Genomic DNA, 20,703 nt, shown 5'->3' with positions numbered 1-20,703 from the left:
GGGCAGATCATGCAAACCACTTGTTCTGCACATGTTTTAATGGTGGAACTCCTACCCACCAAGCCAGTAGACTGGGCTTTATTCACCCTGGTGTGAGTGCTGTTTCTCTGGTGTCAATTGTGTACATAATGATTTCATCAATGTACTTAATGCTACTTTCTGCCTTACTGACAAACATTGGACAAAGTTACTTACAACCTCTACAAACTTTGTTTTAACTCTCCGCAAAATACAATGAAACGAGGAAATGTACAAGATCCCAACGGGAGGATATGGAGAGGACGTTTTCTCGTATGAGGAATCTGGAACCTGGGGTCACTGTACAAAAAATAAGGGGCCACGCATTTAAAACAGGATTCAGGTGAAATTTTTCCTCCCAGAGGGTCATTGGAACTCTCCTTAAAGGACAGTGGAGGCAGAGTCTTTGAATATTTTGAAAGCAATGATAGAAGGATGTTAGGGGGGAAAATTGCTTGGGATAGGCAGGAATGCCGGGTTGAGTTTACAGGGACTGAGTGATCTCCTTATTTGTATGTGTGTGTTAGGTAAATTTTGGGATAAGTCAATGCTTTGCATGTCAATGTTTTGGCTACAGATTCTGCCATAATCATTTTTTTGGGTTACATCTCTGTCCACAGGCATTGGTGATCAAGATGGCAGCCTTGCTGTATTATGCAATTCTGTGCAAGCTGCTGCAATCAGTATCCCTTTGATCCTGTGGCTTGCAGTGGCTGGGAACCCATAGGGTTACTCTATTGCACAAGGCTGGTTGGGGTCTAATCCCTTTGCAGAGTGCCTCGTTTTCCACCCCCCCATTCTCCCCCCTTCTTGGCAGCCATTATGCAGCTACACTGTGCTGCATGGAGAGTGTACTTAAGGATCTAACACGCATTCCATTAGTCAGTACAGGACTGACATAACAGCTGTCACCTCTGCGCACAGCTGGAGTTGGGAGAAGGACAGGCAACATTTTAGAAAAAGAATTCAGGTGAAAAACGCTCAGTTTATTAAAGGTAAATTTAGCAATTTTTGGGTCTCTCGATTTGGCATTAAAATTAAACGCTGTAAGGTGCAATTTTAGATTCTTTGTGTCCAACAAGACTCGACAAATCTCTGCATAATTAATAATTTAGCAAACAAGCTCTGTTCTATCACCATTGGAATAATTCTCAAGTCAGTTGGTGTCATCTGATACATGGAGCCAGTTTCCTTGTCGTCCTGGTACTAACATAATTTGCAAGTTATTTGGATAATATTATTCAAGAAGTCATTTCCTTTACTTTATCTGTAGCAGGCAAGTTTGCAGAACATCATCTACTGTTGGCCTTTGTAATGGTCTGTAGCAGAGTCCTGTCATCTCTGTTACTTTCTGGGGTAACATTCACATTAAAACAGACCACAACAGGAAGTATGTTTAATCTCGGAACCTGAGGGAGGTCACCTGACAGCAGACATTATGAGCCCTGCTAGCAGGTTTGTCTGGATTGGTTTTTTATTCAGTTTTAGATTAACCAATATAAATTCTGTTGAAAGAATTAAATGTTGTGATGAGGGCAAGTATATTGCTTAACTCTTAAGTGATGAAAGCTTTGCAATAATGTGAGACTTGAGAGTAATGGGTGATGTAGGTGGCTGTTGTAAGTACACTTGATGAGCTGGCATTCAGCTTCCTCTTGGGTTAGATATCAGTCAGTGTGTATAGAAATTTGAACTTCCTGTAAAGCATATTGAATCCATGTACACTGTATCTGATGGTATTTAGTGCCTCAGTTTGACTTCATAAATTTGTACATACATTTAATTTTAATGAGAATTTCTATCAACAATTTAATGTGAATTGAGTATACAGTTCTGGTATTTAAACTGCCTTTATAAAGATGTTGAATTACAATTTAGAAGGATTGCTTCAAATTAACGATATTGTGTGTAACTTTGGTTGTTGAAACATCAAAGTGAATTTTTTTGTTAATGCAAGTTGTGTTGTCAATTTTGATTCTGTTGTCACATTTGTTGAAGCAGGAATCTGCATCCTTGCACTCTCTTCCTATGGTATTCCTTACAGTTCACATATTGTAACAGGAATTCAGATTTCTCTTCATAGAGACCAATGCAATTCGAATTAAATTCTTAGATCTCTCACGCAAAATATAGTTATTTATTTTATTGCAAATTTTCAATGGGTTCTACAGTAAAGTAATTCTTCTGTATTAATTATAAATGAATGTTCGTGTATCAAAGTGTACTTGGTTGTTTTTGTGTTTGGATGGTTAACAGCACCCCAGGGCACTGAAGCAGTCGCTGAGGGCTCCCTTGGGAGGTCTCTGCTGATCGGCTTCCGTAGCTCTAACAGGATATCAAGAAACGATGCAGAGGAGATCTAGTATGGTAGTATCAGGAATGAGGGATTTCAGCAATGCAGAGAGACTGGAGAAGCTGGGGTTGTTTTCCTTCAAATAAACAAGGCTAAATAACATTTACTGGAGGAATTCATAATTATTAATTGTGTTGATTAGGGAAGAAGTGGCTGTCAACAGGAGGAGGTCAGTAACCAGAGGAGACAAGTTTTAGACAATTGCGACACGTTCTGGCGGGGAATAGATAGGAGAACATTATTTTATGCAGAAAATTGTTTGGAGATGGAATGCAATTCCTTGCAATAAAGTTTAGTGGATACAGATTTGTCAAGTTTCAAGAGGCATACATATGTTCTTAAAAAGGAAATACTTGCAAGGCTATGGGCAAAAGGCTGAGGAGTGGATCTAATTGGAAAGCTCCTTCAAATTGCCTGTATAAGCCAAGTAGTTAAAGGTTTATGTTGGTGGATCAGGTGTTGATCAAGCAGACTGGCTAACGCTGGATTGCACTGAGCTTTTTGAGTTTTATTGGTGATGTGTCCACAGAGACAAGTGGAGTGTATTTCATCACGCTTCTGACCTATGCCTTTGTAGGAGGGGAGGTGAGCCTCCACTTCGCTCTTGTAGCCAAGGTGTTTCTGTGATTGGTCCAGTTGGATTTCACAAAATAAAACTTGGCAGGCTGTCAAACAAAAAGGTGCAAGGGAGAAGTTGAGCCTTTAACTTAATAATGCAAGGTTTTGGTGATCATGGATATGGGCAGACTGTGGTGTTATTTCTTTGTTTTATTGTCTCCTATTATCGAACTGTTGCAGTGGTAACTTCATTAATATTGCACTTTCATTCCTTTTTTTGTGTGAATCTGATCTTCCCAATGTTGTAAATCTCCAGGTCTTGTCCCGCAGACAACTGGTAACAGAGAAGCTGAACGAGTGGGCACTGTTCAATGAGAAAAACAAGGAGCTATGTGAGTGGTTGACCCAAATGGAAAGTAAAGTGTCACAGAATGCTGACATCAGCATCGAGGAGATGATTGAGAAACTGCAGAAGGTAAATTCTGAAACTCTGCTGGTAGTGTTTTTAAATCCTGTTTTTCAAAATACACAAGCCAACATGTTTCCATTTGTATGTGCACAGATACAGCAACCTGTGAGTGTTTTAACAGAGAGGCAAAGATTTCACTGGGTGAAATGTGCTCGGAATCCAAATGATTTGCCACCTTAAATTTCATTTCAGTGTAGCATTCCCTGTTGAGCTTTCAAATTATTTGTTTTAATGCAAAGAAGTCATTGTCTTATCAAGTAGAAGACCAAGCTTCATAAAGATTGAAAGATGTCCTGGCTCCAAACAAGACTATTATTAAAAGTAGGAAATGGTTTGGAGAGTCATAGTCATACAGCACCAGTATAGATCCTTCAACCTAGCATGTCCATGCCAACCATCAAGTACCCATCTGTACTATTTTACCAGCACTTGGTTTACCACCTTCTATGTGTTGGCGATTCAGGTGTTTTGGCCAGGTACTTACCTAGGTATTTCTCAATTGTAGTGGGCGAGTAGCTTTCTCCCCACTTTGTAAACAAGATCAACATGCTGGCTGGAGAACTGCCTTTCCTGGGAACTACTTTAACATTGCAACATAGAAGAACCCATTTAGCTCATCAAGCTTTTTCAAAAGCAAGTAGTTCCATTCTTCAGCTATTTCCCCCACAGCCCTCTAAGTATTTTCCCTTGAGACCTTTCTCAATCCCTTTTGTTGTAAAAGCCATGATTGAATCTGGTACAACCATCCTTTCTGGAAGTCCATTCCACATTATGCTGATTTGCTGCTTGAAGAAATGTTTCATTTTGTCACCTCTGGTTTGTTCACCAATAGCTTTAAATCTGTGTCCTTGGCTCCTGGGGCCTTCCACCAACTGGAAAAATTTATCTTTATTTTGCCTGGTGAGTGGTAAGTAAAAGACCAAGGAATGGAAACCAAGACGTGGGCATACATAGAACTTGGATGGATTCTTCACTGGTGTTGTTGAGCTACATGAGGGGATAGAGCCTAATTTTTTTGGCATTTGCATACCATTTCCCTTTCAAATATGTCCAGTTGAACATTGCCTTACTGATTGTCGTCAGTGGAATGCAAATCTGTAATGGGGTTCTCTCTGAATTCCCACAGGATTATCAGGAGGAAATCACAGCAGCAGGAGAGAACAAGGTGCAGCTTCAACAGCTGGGCCAGAGATTGGTCCGAGCAAGTCACGAGAGCAAAGCATCTGAAATAGAATACAAACTGGGCAAGATCGATGACCGGTGGCAACATCTGCTGGACCTCATTGGTGCCAGGTAAGAGACGAACAGCATCTATTAGATTGGGTTGGTGCCATGTAAGTGACCTCAACATCTCTTGAAACTTATCAAACCCAATGCACTATTTGCATGGCGGTGATACTGGATACAGTAAAACTCTGTTAATCCAGTGTGCTCAGAATACTGGTGCCAGGCTAGCAGACTTTCTGAACCATTCAATGTTGTTTCAATTAATACTCCAACACGCTTTCAATTCAATTTTTTTTTAGATGTTTCACAGTAGAATGATGTAGTTTACAGGGAACCTGATAAGTTTTCAAGGAATTGAGGGAGACGGAACTGGGTGAGTGGAAAGGGAAAGGTGGTACCAGGATCCCGGTGAGTGGGAAGGGAGCACAGGCATCAGCACCCAGCAAGCCAGATGCTGAACTATCAAGATTTCCAAACAGCCAGATAATGGATTATCCGTATTATTGTAGTGATTGTCACTTCAATTAAGATTGTGTGTTCCTTGTTGTTTTATTGACATGAGTTGATATGTCCACAAATCTGGTACTTTCTGCTGTGGCTGAGGGAATCCTGAGAAGTTTGTCTTGCTGGGTGCACCTGGTGCATTGGATCTGAGCATCAGAAACAGTCCCCCTGGCACTGGTCTTACTGCAAAATAGACCTATTGCAGACTGGATAACAGAAGGTTAGGCTTCAGTTGTTCAGAGCGAAGGTTTGTTCAGTTCTGGTTACTGCATTCAGAAAGGATGTGAACAGTGTAGTGGAAATCAGAACTCTTTAACTTGGACTGTGGATTCTGGGCATTAGTTTGAATTTTCAAGACTAACGTTGACTTTTGTTGGTAATGTTTAACAGGGGACATAAAGCAAAGAAAGATAACTGGAGTTGTGGAGCTTGGGAAATTGAATGTCTGCCTCCTATTCCAATGTTAGCTAAACTTAATGGGATTGAAGTTACATGTTACATGTTGGGTAAAGAATATTTCCTTCTCTCAGGATAGTAATGAACCAGTGGGGGTTTTGCAACAGTTTAATAGCTTTGTGGTTACTTGATGTTTTTGTTGTTTTTCCTTAAAAAAAATGATACAGAATTCCAATGAAGAAATTTGAATTTGCCCTTCCTGAAATTGTTAACCCAAGCATTTGCATTACTGGTCCAGTAACTGTACTCCAGCTGTACTGTGATGCATTTTATCATATGAATGAATCTGCTATTTCCCTGAATGGGGCAGTGATACACTGATTTTAGAAATCTTGAATATTGCTCATTATAAGTTATTAAAATGATTCCTTTCTTCATAAGCAAAATGGCTACAGCATTAGACTGTCAACAGTTGTCATAGATTTTCATCCTTATAAGTCTGATGGCAGCTGAGCTCTTTGGAGAAAACTTTTGATTTTCTTTTCCAAATCTAATAATGCAGCTGTTAGGTCCCTGAGCAGCTGTTTTGACAGCATTCCTTTTGTGCTGTTACAAAGGATCCAGTGCTATCCTCTCAGAATCCAGACACATTTTCTTCCTCTTAAATTACTTTTCTGATCTCCTTTAGAATCAGCTGTTCAGGACAAACTTATCTGTGGAGGGTTGTTGAATTCTCTGCCGTCCAAATGCTTGCTGCGTGCTGAAGGGGTTTATGTGGAGTGGAGGGAGGAGGTGATTTGCTGGAATTCTCTAATCCAGTAGATCAGTCAAAAGCAACTCGATGAATTTCTGGATATTAAGGAAATTAAGAACGTAGGAATTATGCAGGAAAATAAGAATGAGGCAGAAAATCATTCTTGATAAATGGTGGAGCATGCTCAAAGGACCAGGTGGCAACCTTCTGCTCCTAATTTGCATTTCCTTACCTACTTCACATTTGCTAGCATTAAATGCCATCTACCATACATCGATCCCATCCACCAGCCTATCTATATACTTGTGGAGGTTATTACTATGCCCCTTACAGTGCATTATGCTTCCAAACATCATCAGCAAATTTGGAAATTATGTCAAAGTCAAGTTTATTGTCATAATGCACAAGTACATGTATGCACTGGTGCAGTGAAAAACTTACTTGCAACAGCATCACAGGCACATAGCATCAGATATACAGCATTCACAAGAAAAACATAGCTTAAACATAAATTATACAAGAAAGAACACAATTGGAACAAAAAAATCCATTATATTGCAAATACAATGTAGTATACAATCTATACACCCAAGTTCAAGACATCTATAAATACATTTAAAAAAAGTGTTCCTGGTACTGAGTCCTCGGGAACACCCCTTCCCTCCTGTCTGAAATTGAATGATTCACTATTAGTTTGTTTCCTGTCACCTAGCCAATTTTCTATCTATGCTTTTTATTGCCCCTTTTATTTCACAGGCTTCAATCTTGACAATGTGCCCATTATGCAGCATTTTATCAAACACCTTTTGAAAGTCCACATACACCATATCCACTGCACTTCCTTCTGTTACCTCATCAAAAAACTGTCAAGTTAGTTAAGTACAATTTAACTTTAGCAAATCTATGCTGGGCTTTTCCTCATCAATCCATATTTGTCCAAGAGCACAATTGGATCATTATGACAATTAATCATGGTCACTTTTTTGGAGTTAGTCTACAGGCTACCACATTTGCAACATGCCAAGACAGAATTTTAATCCATGGTCCCTCTGTTGGAAGTTTAGTGGCACAGCATTACCCATCTACCTAGTACATAAGACTCCAATAATCCACTATCTGACTATTCAAAATCCTAATGGATTGGCATCTGACCAATCAAGTGATGTTTGCCGCACTCCCTTTAAACTCAATGGGGCCCCGGTTTTCGTGCTCCTTTTAAACTTGCTGGATATACTGGAAATTTTATTATAATATTGTGTAACATTTTTTTTAAAGATGTGAATTAAAAATATGTTGGGATATTAATTGGAATAACATCCAGTTGTCCAGAAAATCCCAAGTGTGGCAGATTATCAAAGTTTTATTGTATCAGGGAACTGCAGGTGGCATGGTAGTGTAGTGGTTAGCATAATGCTATTACAGCGCCAACGACCTGAGTTCAATTTTGCCGCTGTCTGTAAAGAGCTTGTACGTTCTCCTTGTGTCTATGTGGGTTTCCTCCGGGTGCTCCGGTTTCCTTCCACATTCCAAAGACGTACAGGTTAGGAGCTGTGGGCATGCTGTGTTGGCGCCGGAGGAGTAGCGACACTTACGGGCTGCCCCAAGCACATTCTCAGTAACGCAAAAAGATGAATTTCACTGTGTTTCAATGGACATATGACTATTAAATAAATAATCTTATCTTAGGTCTTGTTTCTGGCGAAACTGTTACTTGGTTCATAGAGTGATGGTTGAAGATGGTTTGATAAAGACCGGAAATGGGTTTGCATGCTGAGTGAAGCATCCTGGCAGCAATAAGTTTGATGGCTCCAATAGATTTTCTGTGGCTTTGTGATGCTTCAAAGATAGCACATAGAACGTAGAACAGTACAGCACGGGAACAGGCCCTTTGGCCTATGATGTTTGCACTGAACACGATGCCAAATTAAACTAAATCCCTTCTGCCTGCATGTGATCCATATCCCTCCATTCCCTGCATATTCATGTGTCTATCTAAAAACTTCTTAAATGTCACTATCGTATCTGTTTCCACAACTGCCCCCGGCAGCCTGTTCCAAGCACCCTCTGCCCCACGCATCTCCTTTAAACTTTTCTCCTCTCACCTTAAATAAATGCAGGTTCTCTAGTATTTGTCATTTCTACCCTGGGGAAAAGATTCTGACTGCCTACCCTATCTATGCCTCTTACAATTTTATAAACTTCTATCAGGTCTCCCCTCAGCTCCAGAGAAAATAGCTAAAGTTTGTCCAACCTCTCCTTATAGCTCATACTCTCTAATCCAGGCAGCATCCTGGTAAACCTGTTCTACACCCTTTCTAAAGCCTCTACATCCTTCCTGTCATGGGGCGACCAGAATTGCACACTTGAGACAACCTTTTTTTTTGAAGTTACACTCGGTAAAATTAACTTGGCAACATCATGGCTAACACAGGAGATTCTGCAGATGCTGGAATCTGGAGCAACGCACACAAAGTGCTGGAGGGGCTCAGCAGGTCAGGCAGCATCTGTGGAGGGAAGTGAACTGTCGACGTTTCGGATCGAGACTGACAAAGGGTCTCGACCTGAAATGTCGACTGTTTATTTCCCTCCATAGATGCTGCCTTCCACGCCGAGTTTCTCCAGCATTTTGTGTGTGTTGTAACATGATGGCTTAGGCTTGGACTGAGAACTCCTCCACCAGCCCTGAAAACAGTGGTGTTGATAGTCCACCCCAGAGTACATTAGGGAGACCATTTCAATTGTCTTGTGCATTTGATTAAGATTGTCAGTTGGGGTTAAATCATGAAGAGTTTGTTCAGGGGCTATCAGCAGTGTGCTAAACCAGGGACAGTCCTTCACAGCTGCTCAGTACTCAACAGAGTCAAATTATATACCGTCCTGCCTTGAAGATAAATTGCCTTTCCTTTATAGTCATGTAGTCTAAACTCTGGAACTCCCTACCCAAGGATGCAGGGAAACTCATCCCACTAGTCTGAGCTGGATATTAATTTGGCTGCAGACTTGGAAGACTGCTGCATAACCCACAGTTCCCATTATTGTGACCGCAACAATTTGACTTGCAAAGCACCATTCATGGAATCACACAGGTTAATGCAGAGAGGAGGCCATTTGGCCCATGGAGTCAGTGCCAGTTCTGCGTATGAGCAATCCAAACAGCCCCCTCTCCTATCTATTTCCATAGCTCTGCAAGTTATTTTTGAAGTACTCTTCCAGTTTCTTTTTGAAAGCCAAGCTTGAATCTGTCTCCACTAACCTAACACCCAGCCCACCCAACTGTCACCAAGCCCTGGCACTGCATTCCAAACCCCCAACTACTTATATATAAATACAGTAAAACAACCTAAACAAAAATTATAACCAAATTTGATGCTGAGCCAGTGGGGAGGTAACCAGAAGTTTGGAGAGAAGTTTATTAAAGTTCATTTACAAGATGCCAACATAACTGGCAGGACCAGCATTAATTGCACATTCCAAAGATGTGCAGGTTGTTTGGTTAGTTGGCCACTGCAAATTGCCCCCAGTGTGTTTGTGAGTGGTAGAATCTAAGGGGAGTTGATAGAATGCAGGGAGAATGGGACTAATGTAGGATTAGGGTAAAAGGAAGGTTGGTGGTCAACACAGACTCGCTGGATTGAAGGGCCTCTTTCCATTCTCCGTCTCTCTGTGACTGTACGATAATGTCAGAGGACTGTGGGGCTATGAAAAGACGCAGAATAAGGTGCAAGGCTTCTGAAACTCAAGTGTTGCCAGACTGGAAACTAGTGATGATGATCAGTGAGCACAAGGTTGATGGGTGGACGTAACTTGATACGGGTTAGGATGTAGTCAACAGACATTTGGATGGTGCAGGTTTTCAGATCATTGAGGTTGACCGTCCAGTCAGGACAATATTGCAATAGTCATGTGCAGGGATAAAGGTTGGGTGAGGGAAGAGAAACAAAGGACTGCAGGTGCTGGAATCTAGATGAAAAACACGATAATGCTGGAGGAACTCAGTAGGCCAGGCGGCATCCGTGGAGAAAAGCAGGCGGTCAATGTTTTGGGTCAGGACCCTTCTTCAGTCCTGCTGAGTTCCTCCAGCATCATTGTGTTTTTCATGTGGGTGAGGGTAGCCAGCAGCAATATTTCTGAGCTGGAAGAACATAGTATAAAGTGATCCACCCATAGACTAGGAGTCTAAGTACTGCAGGGTGGAGGCACAACTCAAGTTGTTTAAGAAATGGTTAAATGGGGGTGATGGTGCTGCTTTAAATCGATGAACTATAATAGGTGCCAGGGCTGCTATTGGCTCTATTATGTGTGAAAATTGCTTGAAATCAGGCATGTGTACAAATGTCCCAGCAGTCTGTAGATTGGCAATGATCTAAAATAAGATCAGTCTCTGAAGCAAAACCCAGGCTGTTCTGTGAAGTTGGGCAAAGCTCTGTGCATGTGTGTTCTGTTAGGAATCTGAGCAATTAGAATTCAAGTCATGCCTTTATTTCCGTTTGAATCTGACCCTTGGACTCGGAGACCTTATAACGGGGTTTCAGCCTCGCTTGTGAGTCAAGCAAGACCTGGAGTAAAGGGCTATTATTTTTAGCAGCTGAATGATTTAGTCGTGCAGACAGGAAATTCTCTATTTTTTTTTGATGTTGTGCTGGTTTTGTACTGAGGCTTTCTTTAGAAAGCATAGAATGTGCCCCGTCAAGTGTCCGATAAGCAGTCCAGCCAAACGTTGCTCAAATCCCGATCGGAACAGATTCTGGTCATTGAGGACCTCTGGCTCAGCTGGAATGTGGGAGGCTGGACAAAAGAGGTTTTGTTTGCAGTGAAATAAAGTGCAGGAATCCAAACAGACTGCACAGATTTGAAGCTGCAGCTGGGCCTCCAGAGATTGTTTCTGCTCTCCGACAGCGTCAAACAGCGCACCAAACCAATCATGTCATCTTAACTCCTTTTATGCCGGAGCTTTCTGAATGATGCTGCAAGTAATCCAACTTTGAATGGGCATCACATTGTCAGATCTTATATAACAGGTTTAGATGCTGCGTGTCAGTTGGAAATGATTTGTGAGTGACTTTGCTATTTTTGATGAGGGCAGCCTGCTGGCTTTTTTGTTTTGCAGTTGTCAGTAAACATTTGTGAGCAAAACTGAACACGGTCTCTGAGGCTTTTTATTAAACTGGTGTATGCTGAATGAAGCAGGGTTACTTTCCTGACAAATTTGTTTTAAGCGGTCGTATCTCCTTTGGTCTCAGATTTCATTCTGTTCCCATCCTCGTGTAGAGGATCCTAGAACTAGGGATCGCAGGTTAAAAACAAAGGATTGCTCACATAAAACTGGTTAGGCGAGAAGGTCGTGAGTCTTTTGGGACTCTGCCCCTCAATAGGTGGTAGAAGCAGGGTCTTTGAATATTTTTAAGACAGATGTAAGTAGATTCTTGATAAGCAAAGGGGTGGGGGGGGGGTGAAAAGTTACTGGAGGTAGACAGGAATGTGGATCGAATCAGTTGTCATTTTATTGAATGGTGGGGCTGAGTGGCCAACTTCCGCTCCTAGTTCATGTATTTTCACATATCTTTGCTCTCTTGCAGTTTTCACCATTCTCCCTGTTTGTTTTGAGGAGCTGTAGATAGTGTTTTTATGCAGAGTTGCTTGACCCTTTCCTATCAGAGTTTTCCTGTTTAATTATTACACATTTTCTTTTCAACATTATTGACTGTCTTCTGGTCTGAACATAGTTTCATTACAGACATTGCACACTTTGTAGAGAAGAAAAATTACATTTATACAGTGTCTTTAACAAGTGTTCCACAGCCATTGAAGTATTTGTGAATTATAGTCAGTGTTGAAGAGATGCCCATTACTCCTTCATTACTCAATGATTGATAAGTAGCATTTGGCATATAACATTTGAATTGGATGCCTGAAAGGTCAAACCAGCAGGTCCTTCCATCATCCGGCTGATGAGGAAGTTCTGAGTTTGGATGCCCAAATACTAAGATAAGATATATTTAATAGTCACAGGTACATCAAAACGTACAGTGAAATACATCTTTTTGCGTAGAGTGTTCTGGGAGCAGCCCGCAAGTGTCGCCATGCTTCTGGTGCCAACATACAACATAGCATGCCCACAACTCCTAACCCGGACATCTTTGGAATGTGGGACGAAACCGGGGCACGCGGAGGAAACCCCCGCAGACACGGGGAGAACGTACAAACGCCTTACAGACAGTGGCCGGATTTGAACCCGGGTCACTGGCGCTGTAAAGCATTACGCTAACCACTATACTGCCGTGCCTGCCCGACTCGCACAAAGTCCCACTCACCAATACTCAGTCCTTGTATGTTGGCTGATGTTTCCTCAATTTAAAACTCTCACCTTTGTGTGTCAATCCCTTCAAGGCCTCACTACCTTTACTTCTGTAGCGCCCTAGCCCCCAGTATGTCTCCCGCTATTTTCACCCAACCGCAGTGGTCATGCCTTCCATCTACTTCGTCTCAAGTTTGGAAAGTCCTTTGTAAATCCCTAGGCTGTCCGATCTTCTTGCCTTCAAAACCCCTCCAAAGACACTTCTCTGACCAGTCCCTCCTGCTTTGATTTGTTGTCATTCTTTCTCCAATGACTCCCCTTTGAGGCGCCACACGTTGGAATGTCTGCCCGTGTTGGAAGTACTATATACGTAAATGCATGCTGTTGGTGAGGTCTGGGACAGCTGCTGGAAGTTCCCAGTTGTCGCAAGAGGTAAGTGATGGCAGAATGAACGTGATGCCTACCTTAGTTGGGTGGCTGATACTCAGCACTTCCAACTGAGGCGGAAATGATGTGTAATGGGATCCTGCTTGGACTGTGTCCCAGTTGTGTGTTGGGGAATGTTGGCAGGGCCTGTTGTTTTCTGGTGGTTGTGCTGCTTGCTGTGGCACTTGCAAAGTGTTGTGGATATCCACTGTCTGACCAGACTACAATCGTGCCTGCATTTGTCGCCTAAAGATCTTTGCTGCCTCCAAGAATAGGTTAGCAGTGGGGCTGTGCATTGACACCAGGCTAATTGTCTGAGGTAGACTTGGTAATCTGATTGCCAGGCTAGGTAATAAATTTACTGGCATGTTGATGAATACAGGAGCTATCACTGAGGGCGCTCCTCCTGAAGGATGTAGAATTGAAGAATGCTACAATGCCAGGAGGCCATTCAGCCTATTGAGTCCATGCTGGCTCTTTCAAAAGACAATCCATTCACTCCCACTGCCTTGCTCATTCCAAATATCCCTGTAGTACTTTTTCCCCTCACAGAAGCATTTATCTAATTCTCTTTCCAACACCACTGTTTAATATGCACCATTACTCTACCTAGCAATGTGGTCCAAATCCTAACCATTCCTGTGTAAAAGAAGTCCACATTATTCTGATTCGTCTGCCATTCACGTTAAATCTATCTCTTCAGTAAGCAGTTTCTCTTCATCTAAACCTTCATGATTTTAAACAAACCGTCAAATCTTGCGTTTACTCTCTTTAATGGAAAATGATGCCAGCTGAACCAGTTTGTCCACATAATTTAATTCCCTCATCCCTGGAGCCATTCTAATAAACCACTGCTGAACTCATGCCAAAGCCTTCAGGTGCTACTTAAACTTTTGTGTCAGTATTAAGCCAATAAACTTATTGTTGCCCTTTGCTTGAATTCCTTAAAGCCTGTCTATTTGACTAAGCTTTCTGTCATCTGTCTTACCATCTCCTGCAAAGTGCTGTGGGACATCAAGCTGTGGTTAACATGGTTTATTTATTGCCAGCCAACATCCGTAGATTGTCCTCGATGGGGAAACAGCAGGAAACATAGCAGGGTCAATGCTAGTAAATTCTAGGAACATACAAGAGCTTGTACTTCCTTTAATGCTGAATAGACTATCAAACAAAGTTTAATGCCAAGTGATGCAAGTGCTCTGAAGACAGATGCCCAAAATTGTGGTCAGAGAGGTAGATTTTAAGGAAAAAATTGACTGAAGAGAGAGAAGTTTGGCGGTGGGGGGGGGGGGGGGGGGTGAATTTCAGAGGTAAGATCCCAGACAGATGGAGGGGTGTGGGGCAATTAAAATCAGGGCAAAAGGGGCCAGAATTGGAGGAGCATAGTGACCTAGGAGGGTCTTGGGTCTGAAGGAAGGTAAAGAGGGAGGGAGAGAAGGGCAAGGCCATGGGAGGTTAGAAAAGAAGGGCTGGAGTCTTTAAAATCGAGGCAATGCTAACCTGGAGCCATACAGTTCAAGTGTGATGGATGAATGACACTTGGTTGGAGTTAAGATAAAGGCAGTAGGCCAGTCCACATGTGCAGGTGGATCTGTGCAAAATTCCCTGACCTCGCTGGGAGTAATTTTGGGATCGGGTGATGATGTAGAACCTGTACTGTTAAGGGTCAGTCTGACTGATATTTCAGGTTTTGTATTGTTGTCAGTGTATCCTAGGTCAGCGGCAAGATCATGGCCCCTCTAATGTTGCAGTTCAAGCTACAGAGAGAGATTTTTGGATATTGGGGTGGGTCCAGCAAACCTCTGGCCCAGCAGGAAAGAAGGCTGTAAAGATTCTGAAGTCAGATGCGGGGCTGAGACTGCATTTGGTTGTTAGGGGAGTGGGAGGGGTTAGATTTTGGCCATTGTCCCAGTTCTTGGCAAAACATGCTGTTAGAAGTTGCACAGTCGGATGAGATTGCCTTGAGAGAGAAAAAAATGTCTGTTTGAAAGAACCCGATTGTGAGGGGCGAACTGTGTAATGTGGGAAAGACTCTGCTTTATAACGAATACTTCTGATGCTGTGTCAGGAGGGAAGTGCTCTCGGGAAAAGAGAGAGAGAGAGACAGAGAGAGAGAGAGACAGCTGCTTGCTTACTGCTTGTGAATTTTCCTTGTTGGCCTCTACATATCCCTGTGTGGAGACGTCATAGCTCAAGAATAGTTCAGTGTGTTTTCCTGCGCTTCTTGCAGTGAGACGCTGGGTACTTTCTGTGTTGGAGCCGGCCTTTCAATTCTCCATGCTGGGGTGGCCGAGGCTGGAAATTTGTGTCTGCCGGACAGAGACTGCAAGTTCCCGGTTGGAAGGATCAATACTTGCTGTCGCTGGCCTGCTGCATGAGGAATGTGAGCCTGGCGACACATGCCAATGAGCGTAAGTTTTTATTTATAAACCTGAGCATTTGTTGCTCTGCTGTGCCAGTTGTCAGGACAGCTGTGACAACACTTGCTGGGATTGAGCGTTAGCCGGGTCGTGGTCTGCTAGTGAGCACGGCCTCGGAGTTCTTCAGCCCCTTGTTGCAGGAGGTACTCGCCTTGCTCCTCAACGCCACAGTTTTCCCTGCTAGAAGCAATGGCTGACTGTTGCGATGCAGACCTCGAGCTCCCAGAGTGTCACTGTGACATTACCAGGCAGGTCTTTGCTGCTTCTCTCTCAGTTGCTCTCTGCTGTTGCATGCTTGGCTGGAGATCCATTGCACCGTTGATTCTGTACCTGGCCACCGTGAGTTGCATTCTCCAGGATGTTGCTGCTCTTTGTTTCTCGGATTTCTGTTTTTGTAAAAGGGCAGGTTTTCTAAAACAGTTTGTTGCACATTTCTGTTCCTTTCTCTGAGAGTAGCACAAAAGGGCAATAAGCTGCTGATAAATCTTCACCATCAAGGTTACAAGCTGATAGCACGCAGAATGCACTCACTCACTCACTTTAAGAAGGAGTCTCTCTGCAAAGATTAGGGAACTAGAATGTGTATTAAATTCCTCTTATGGCTTCTGCTTGCAGAATAGGCAGTGGTGACTGACTTTTCAGGATATCCCACCTAAACAGACAGGCTCTTTATAGTTTAATTCCCATTCAAACAGTTGTATATAATTAACTGAGACAGCCATGTAAAATCCATAAGAACATTAGAAATAGAAGCAGGAGTAGGTCACTTCATCCCTCAAGCCTCAGCAGTTCACGGCCGATCTTTATCCTCACACCACTTTACTGTGCTAACCCGACATTCCCTTAAAGTTTAAGAATCTGTCCAAAATACTGATGTAATGGCGCAATCTTTTCACTTCTCACTTGAATGAGACAGTGTCCCAGATTTTGCCGGAGCAAGGCCGCAGCATTCACCTTCAGTTAGACCTTTCACCGTCCCCTCCAATTTAAAGATGTCTTGGCCCGAGGGCAGCCGGGCATCTGGGACCCCAGTCAAAGACAGGAGAAATAGCCCATCTTCTTATCAATGATATCTGAGGATTGAGAAATAAAAACTGGAAGGGCTAAGAATTAGAGTGGGTGAACTTGGTGCCAATTGAGGTGTGGAAAAAGTTATTGAAAGAGAGATCAGAATTAGAGATTGCAGTGGGGGGTGGGTGGGTGGATAGAAAATGTTAAGTGTTCTAAAATCTCCAATCTGAAAGAATAAGTATTCCAATGTTTAAAGTTCACTTTCTAGCATGGAGTTGATTGATATATCAATCATTAACGCGCTAATAGGGTACCTGCACTGTTAATTACCAGATTAACTTTCTGTGGGGCTTTCAATGGGCAATTAATGTATAAATGCAGTAAATTCATGAAAGTTTCAGGAGGTTAAGGGAAAGCTGTTATTTTGTGAAGCTTACAGAAAGAGTGGCACACATCATCTCAGACTGATGTTTCACGGGGCATCTTTTCCTTGCCTCAAGTTGTTGGACACCTTACATACTGACACATTAATAATGGAATGCATCATTCACACACTTTGTGGGAAAGTTTTGAAGAAATCATTTTTGAGGAACAGACCAGGAATTTTTGCTTGCCATAAAGATGGACTTGGACAGATGCAGAATTGAGCTGAAGTTTGTTTTGACCTGTTCCAGGTTCCTGGTTATCGGCATTGAGCACTTTAATAAATGACAGATGTTTAAAATGAAGTCAGACACTGGGGCGACAAGCAAGCAAGGGCTCTATAAATCTTACTGGAGTTACCAAGGTTTTGGCTAGAGGCTCATCTAGCAGACTAATTGTAATCTAACCTCTCGTCTCGAACTTCTGCCATTCCATCCCCCGTCCTTCTATTCTCTGTTTAATTTGACAGTCTTACGGTTCTGTTGGTCACTATTATTCCACACAATGTCTCATTCATGTTTTCTGCATCAAGCCAGCCCACTCTCTGACGCAGTTTCACTTGTGTTTTTTATTTTATTCTATTACGCTGGCAGATTTGTATATAATAACAAAGATCCTACTAAATCTACAAGGAATTTAGGGAAAGCCACTTTATTCCGAGTGCGGTTAGAATGCAGAAGCTGCAGCCACAAGGAGGAGCAGAAGGGTACAAAGAAGAAAGGTGACCAAAAGCAATGTAGTAAATTGGGATTGAGTCTTGTGTGGAGCTTAAATACCAGCCTGCAGTGCTTGGGCCGAATGGCCTGTCTCTGTGTTAATTTTGTCAATAGCAAACGAGTACGTCAAAACAACTTTAAAAGCCTGTGGCCGGTCTTAATTAATGAACAGCTTCAATTAGCTCACTTTTTACTTTAATCTCGGCATGCATCATTTGAAGTACTTAAGATTTTTGTTGAGAAATCCTGTTTCTGCTGGCAGATTTTGTTGAGAAATCCTGAACCATTTGGTGCTGAGTACTGGTGTGCTGCTTGGTAGCCTGTGTCAGTAGCTGAATTGATCCATGGAAGCTCAGTTTTATTCAAGGTGGTTTTGGCTCTGCTCAATTGAGAATGACCAGCTTAAAAATCAAAAGAAAACTTGCACCTCAGTGGTGACTTTTACATCTTCACAAATGTTACACGCACAGAGTTATTTAGACAAGTGTCTTCTTCATTGTAATGTAGCCAAGATACCACAAACAACATTCTAGGAATGACTGGATGGTCTGTATTAGTGATGGTGATTGAGGAATAAATGTTAGCCAGGCCTCCTTGCTCTTTGAAATAGTGCCTTGTCATCTTTTACATTCATCCAACACTGCCTCACTTCAATGTCTCATTCACAAGGCAATGCCTCCTACATGGAAGTGTCAGCTAGATTTTGTGCTCAAGTCTTTGGAGCAAGACCTAAACCCACAGCCTTCTCACTTCAGAAGCAAGAATAACATGCACTAAGCCACAGCTCGGGGTAAATATAGCTCGAGGACTCTGAAATTGTCATGTGACTTCAAAAAAGATCTGTGGGGGGGGGGGGGAATAAAAAAAAAATTCAATCCTGAACCCAAGCAATAGGGTTCCACTCAAGTGGTTGTATCTGGGACATTTTGCAGTTTGTGTTCACAATACACAGGAAAATACAGAGGGATTCCCTTAACAAGCCAAACTTTCATACAAAAATCACCAGGCTGAGCACTGGAGCCCCCCAGGGCTGCGTGCTCAGTCCACTGCTGTTCACGCTGCTGACACATTGCTGTTCTGCCAACTCAAGCTCCAACCATATCATCAAGTTTGCTGATGATACAACAGTGGTGGGGCCTCATCAGCAGGAACGATGAAACAACTTACAGAGAGGAGGGGCGAGGCTGGTGGTTTGGTGCTCAGTCAACAATCTCTCCTTGAACGTGGACAAAAGAAGAGAGATGACTGTGGATTTTAGAAAGGCCCAGGCTGACCACTTACCCCTGTGCATCAACGGCATCATTGTACGGAGAGTCAGCTGTTATAAGTTCTTGGGAATACATATAGCAGATGACCTGTCCTGGTCAACTAACATCTCTTCCCTCACCAAGAAGGCACAGCAGCGTCTCCTCTTTTTACAGTGGCTGAAAAGAGCAAACCTGCCCTCCCCCACCCTCACCACATTCTACAGGGGTACCATTGAGAGTGTCCTGACTAGCTGCATCTCTGCCTGGTATGGCAACTGTAACATCTCTGACCGTAAGTCTTTGCAGAGAATTGTGAGTACAGCGAGAAGGATCATTGGAGTACCTCTTCCCTCCATCCTGGATATTTACAATACACGATGCACACGTAAGGTTTACAGAATCATAGACGACTCTTCTCATCCCTCCCACGACCTATTTGTCCCACTGCCGTCTGGCAAGCGGTACCGGAGCATCCGGGCCAGAACTACTAGATTGCACAACAGTTTTTCCCCCAGGCTGTCAGGCTCCTGAATACCCTGGTAGACAAATGCCATGTCAAAAGCCCTGGTTTGCACAACAGCGTATAAGAACTTTGGCTGCTGCTGAACATGTTTAGACAATTAGTACAACATACTGAGCTTTGTATTTTTCTTCGTCCAACTCTGTTTTGCACTAATTCTGCACTAAATTTGTATTTTGTTTCTACCGTTTTTTTGCACTATTTGTATTTGCACAATTTTATTTTGTTTTTTGTTTGTGTTTATTGTATGTCTTCTGTCCTACGTATGTCCTCTGTTGTGAGTCTGGGGGAAACGATGTCTTGTTCTGCCATGTGTTTTTATAGCATGGATGAATGACAATAAAGTAACTTGAATCTTGAGCATTCAGAGTAAAACTTTAGCTATGTTGAAGGAGTTTTTCAGTCTGATGGAAGCAGTCCATACAGGTAGAGTAAAATGCGCAAATAGTATAAAGATTTTAATCAAGATACATGTTGCTTTCAGAGCTGGTGATTGCATTGGCAGCAGTAAAGGGATGTAATCTAATTATGAATAAGTTGTGATCACTTTCTTGTGATTTAAAGGCCAGAATTTTGAAGTAGTCAATGCAGAGTAATCTGACTGTCCAGAGCACTAAGACTTGTAGAATCTTGCAGCACAGAATGAGGCTGTTCAGCCCATTGTGCCTGAGCGGTGCTAGCAGACCAATTGGAACCAGTTCCTCACTCTTTCCCCATGGCTCAGCATTCATCTCCCCTTCGGAGTGAGAGGTTTTGAAGTGGAACCAGCTCTGGCTGTTAATGAATCAACACTATTGTTGTTACAGTCCCAACAGATATTTTTGACTAAAATTGGTCAGACCAGATAAGCTCTTGTAGTTTTATGAGTTGCATGACCAGTGAGCTAAAAATTAATTCAATTTTACACTTAGTTTGTCAGGATTAAAATTTGAATATTTTGATTAATTGGGCTGATTGCTTTATTATGGAATGAAATCCAGTTATTTTTGTTATGTGCATGAACCTCTTGATCCTCTCTGCTCCTCCTTCCTTTCCTTCCCTCTGCCCCTCCCTCTCCTTTCCTCCCCTTCCTCTGTCCTTCCCTCCCCTCTGCTCTTCCCTCCCTTCTTTCCCTCCTCAGATGATTTGACCAGCCAACTTGAGTCTGATAGTCTACAAAGCTATGCTAAGGAAGGAGCAATTTGTTGCTACGAAGCTCCTTTGCTTAATTTTCACATCCTTCACAATGATGTTTCCACTTTCCTAGTGTACCTGAGGTGTTTGTGCTAACAAACGGCTTTCATCTGCTCACTGTAAGCAGGACGCCTTTTACTTGGGCCTTGTGTTGTTTGACTTCATTTGCTGTGACTCTTTTGGCTTGACCTTG

The 20,703-nt window shown here is 42.5% G+C and overlaps 1 protein-coding gene across 1 annotated transcript in view; it reads left to right on the top strand.

The window, feature by feature from the left end:
- The window catches only part of syne1b (spectrin repeat containing, nuclear envelope 1b), a 392,896-nt gene that overhangs the window by 314,907 nt on the left and 57,286 nt on the right, over positions 1-20,703 (top strand). The window contains 2 exon segments of the mRNA XM_052012795.1: positions 3,246-3,404; positions 4,525-4,691. Coding sequence (XP_051868755.1) covers positions 3,246-3,404; positions 4,525-4,691 — 326 coding nt within the window.

This window comes from Pristis pectinata, chromosome 3, assembly GCF_009764475.1.
Source record: "Pristis pectinata isolate sPriPec2 chromosome 3, sPriPec2.1.pri, whole genome shotgun sequence".
Classification (NCBI taxonomy): domain Eukaryota; kingdom Metazoa; phylum Chordata; class Chondrichthyes; order Rhinopristiformes; family Pristidae; genus Pristis; species Pristis pectinata.
The sequence above is the reverse complement of the archived record's forward strand: the minus strand, read 5'-3'. Positions and strand labels throughout refer to the sequence as shown.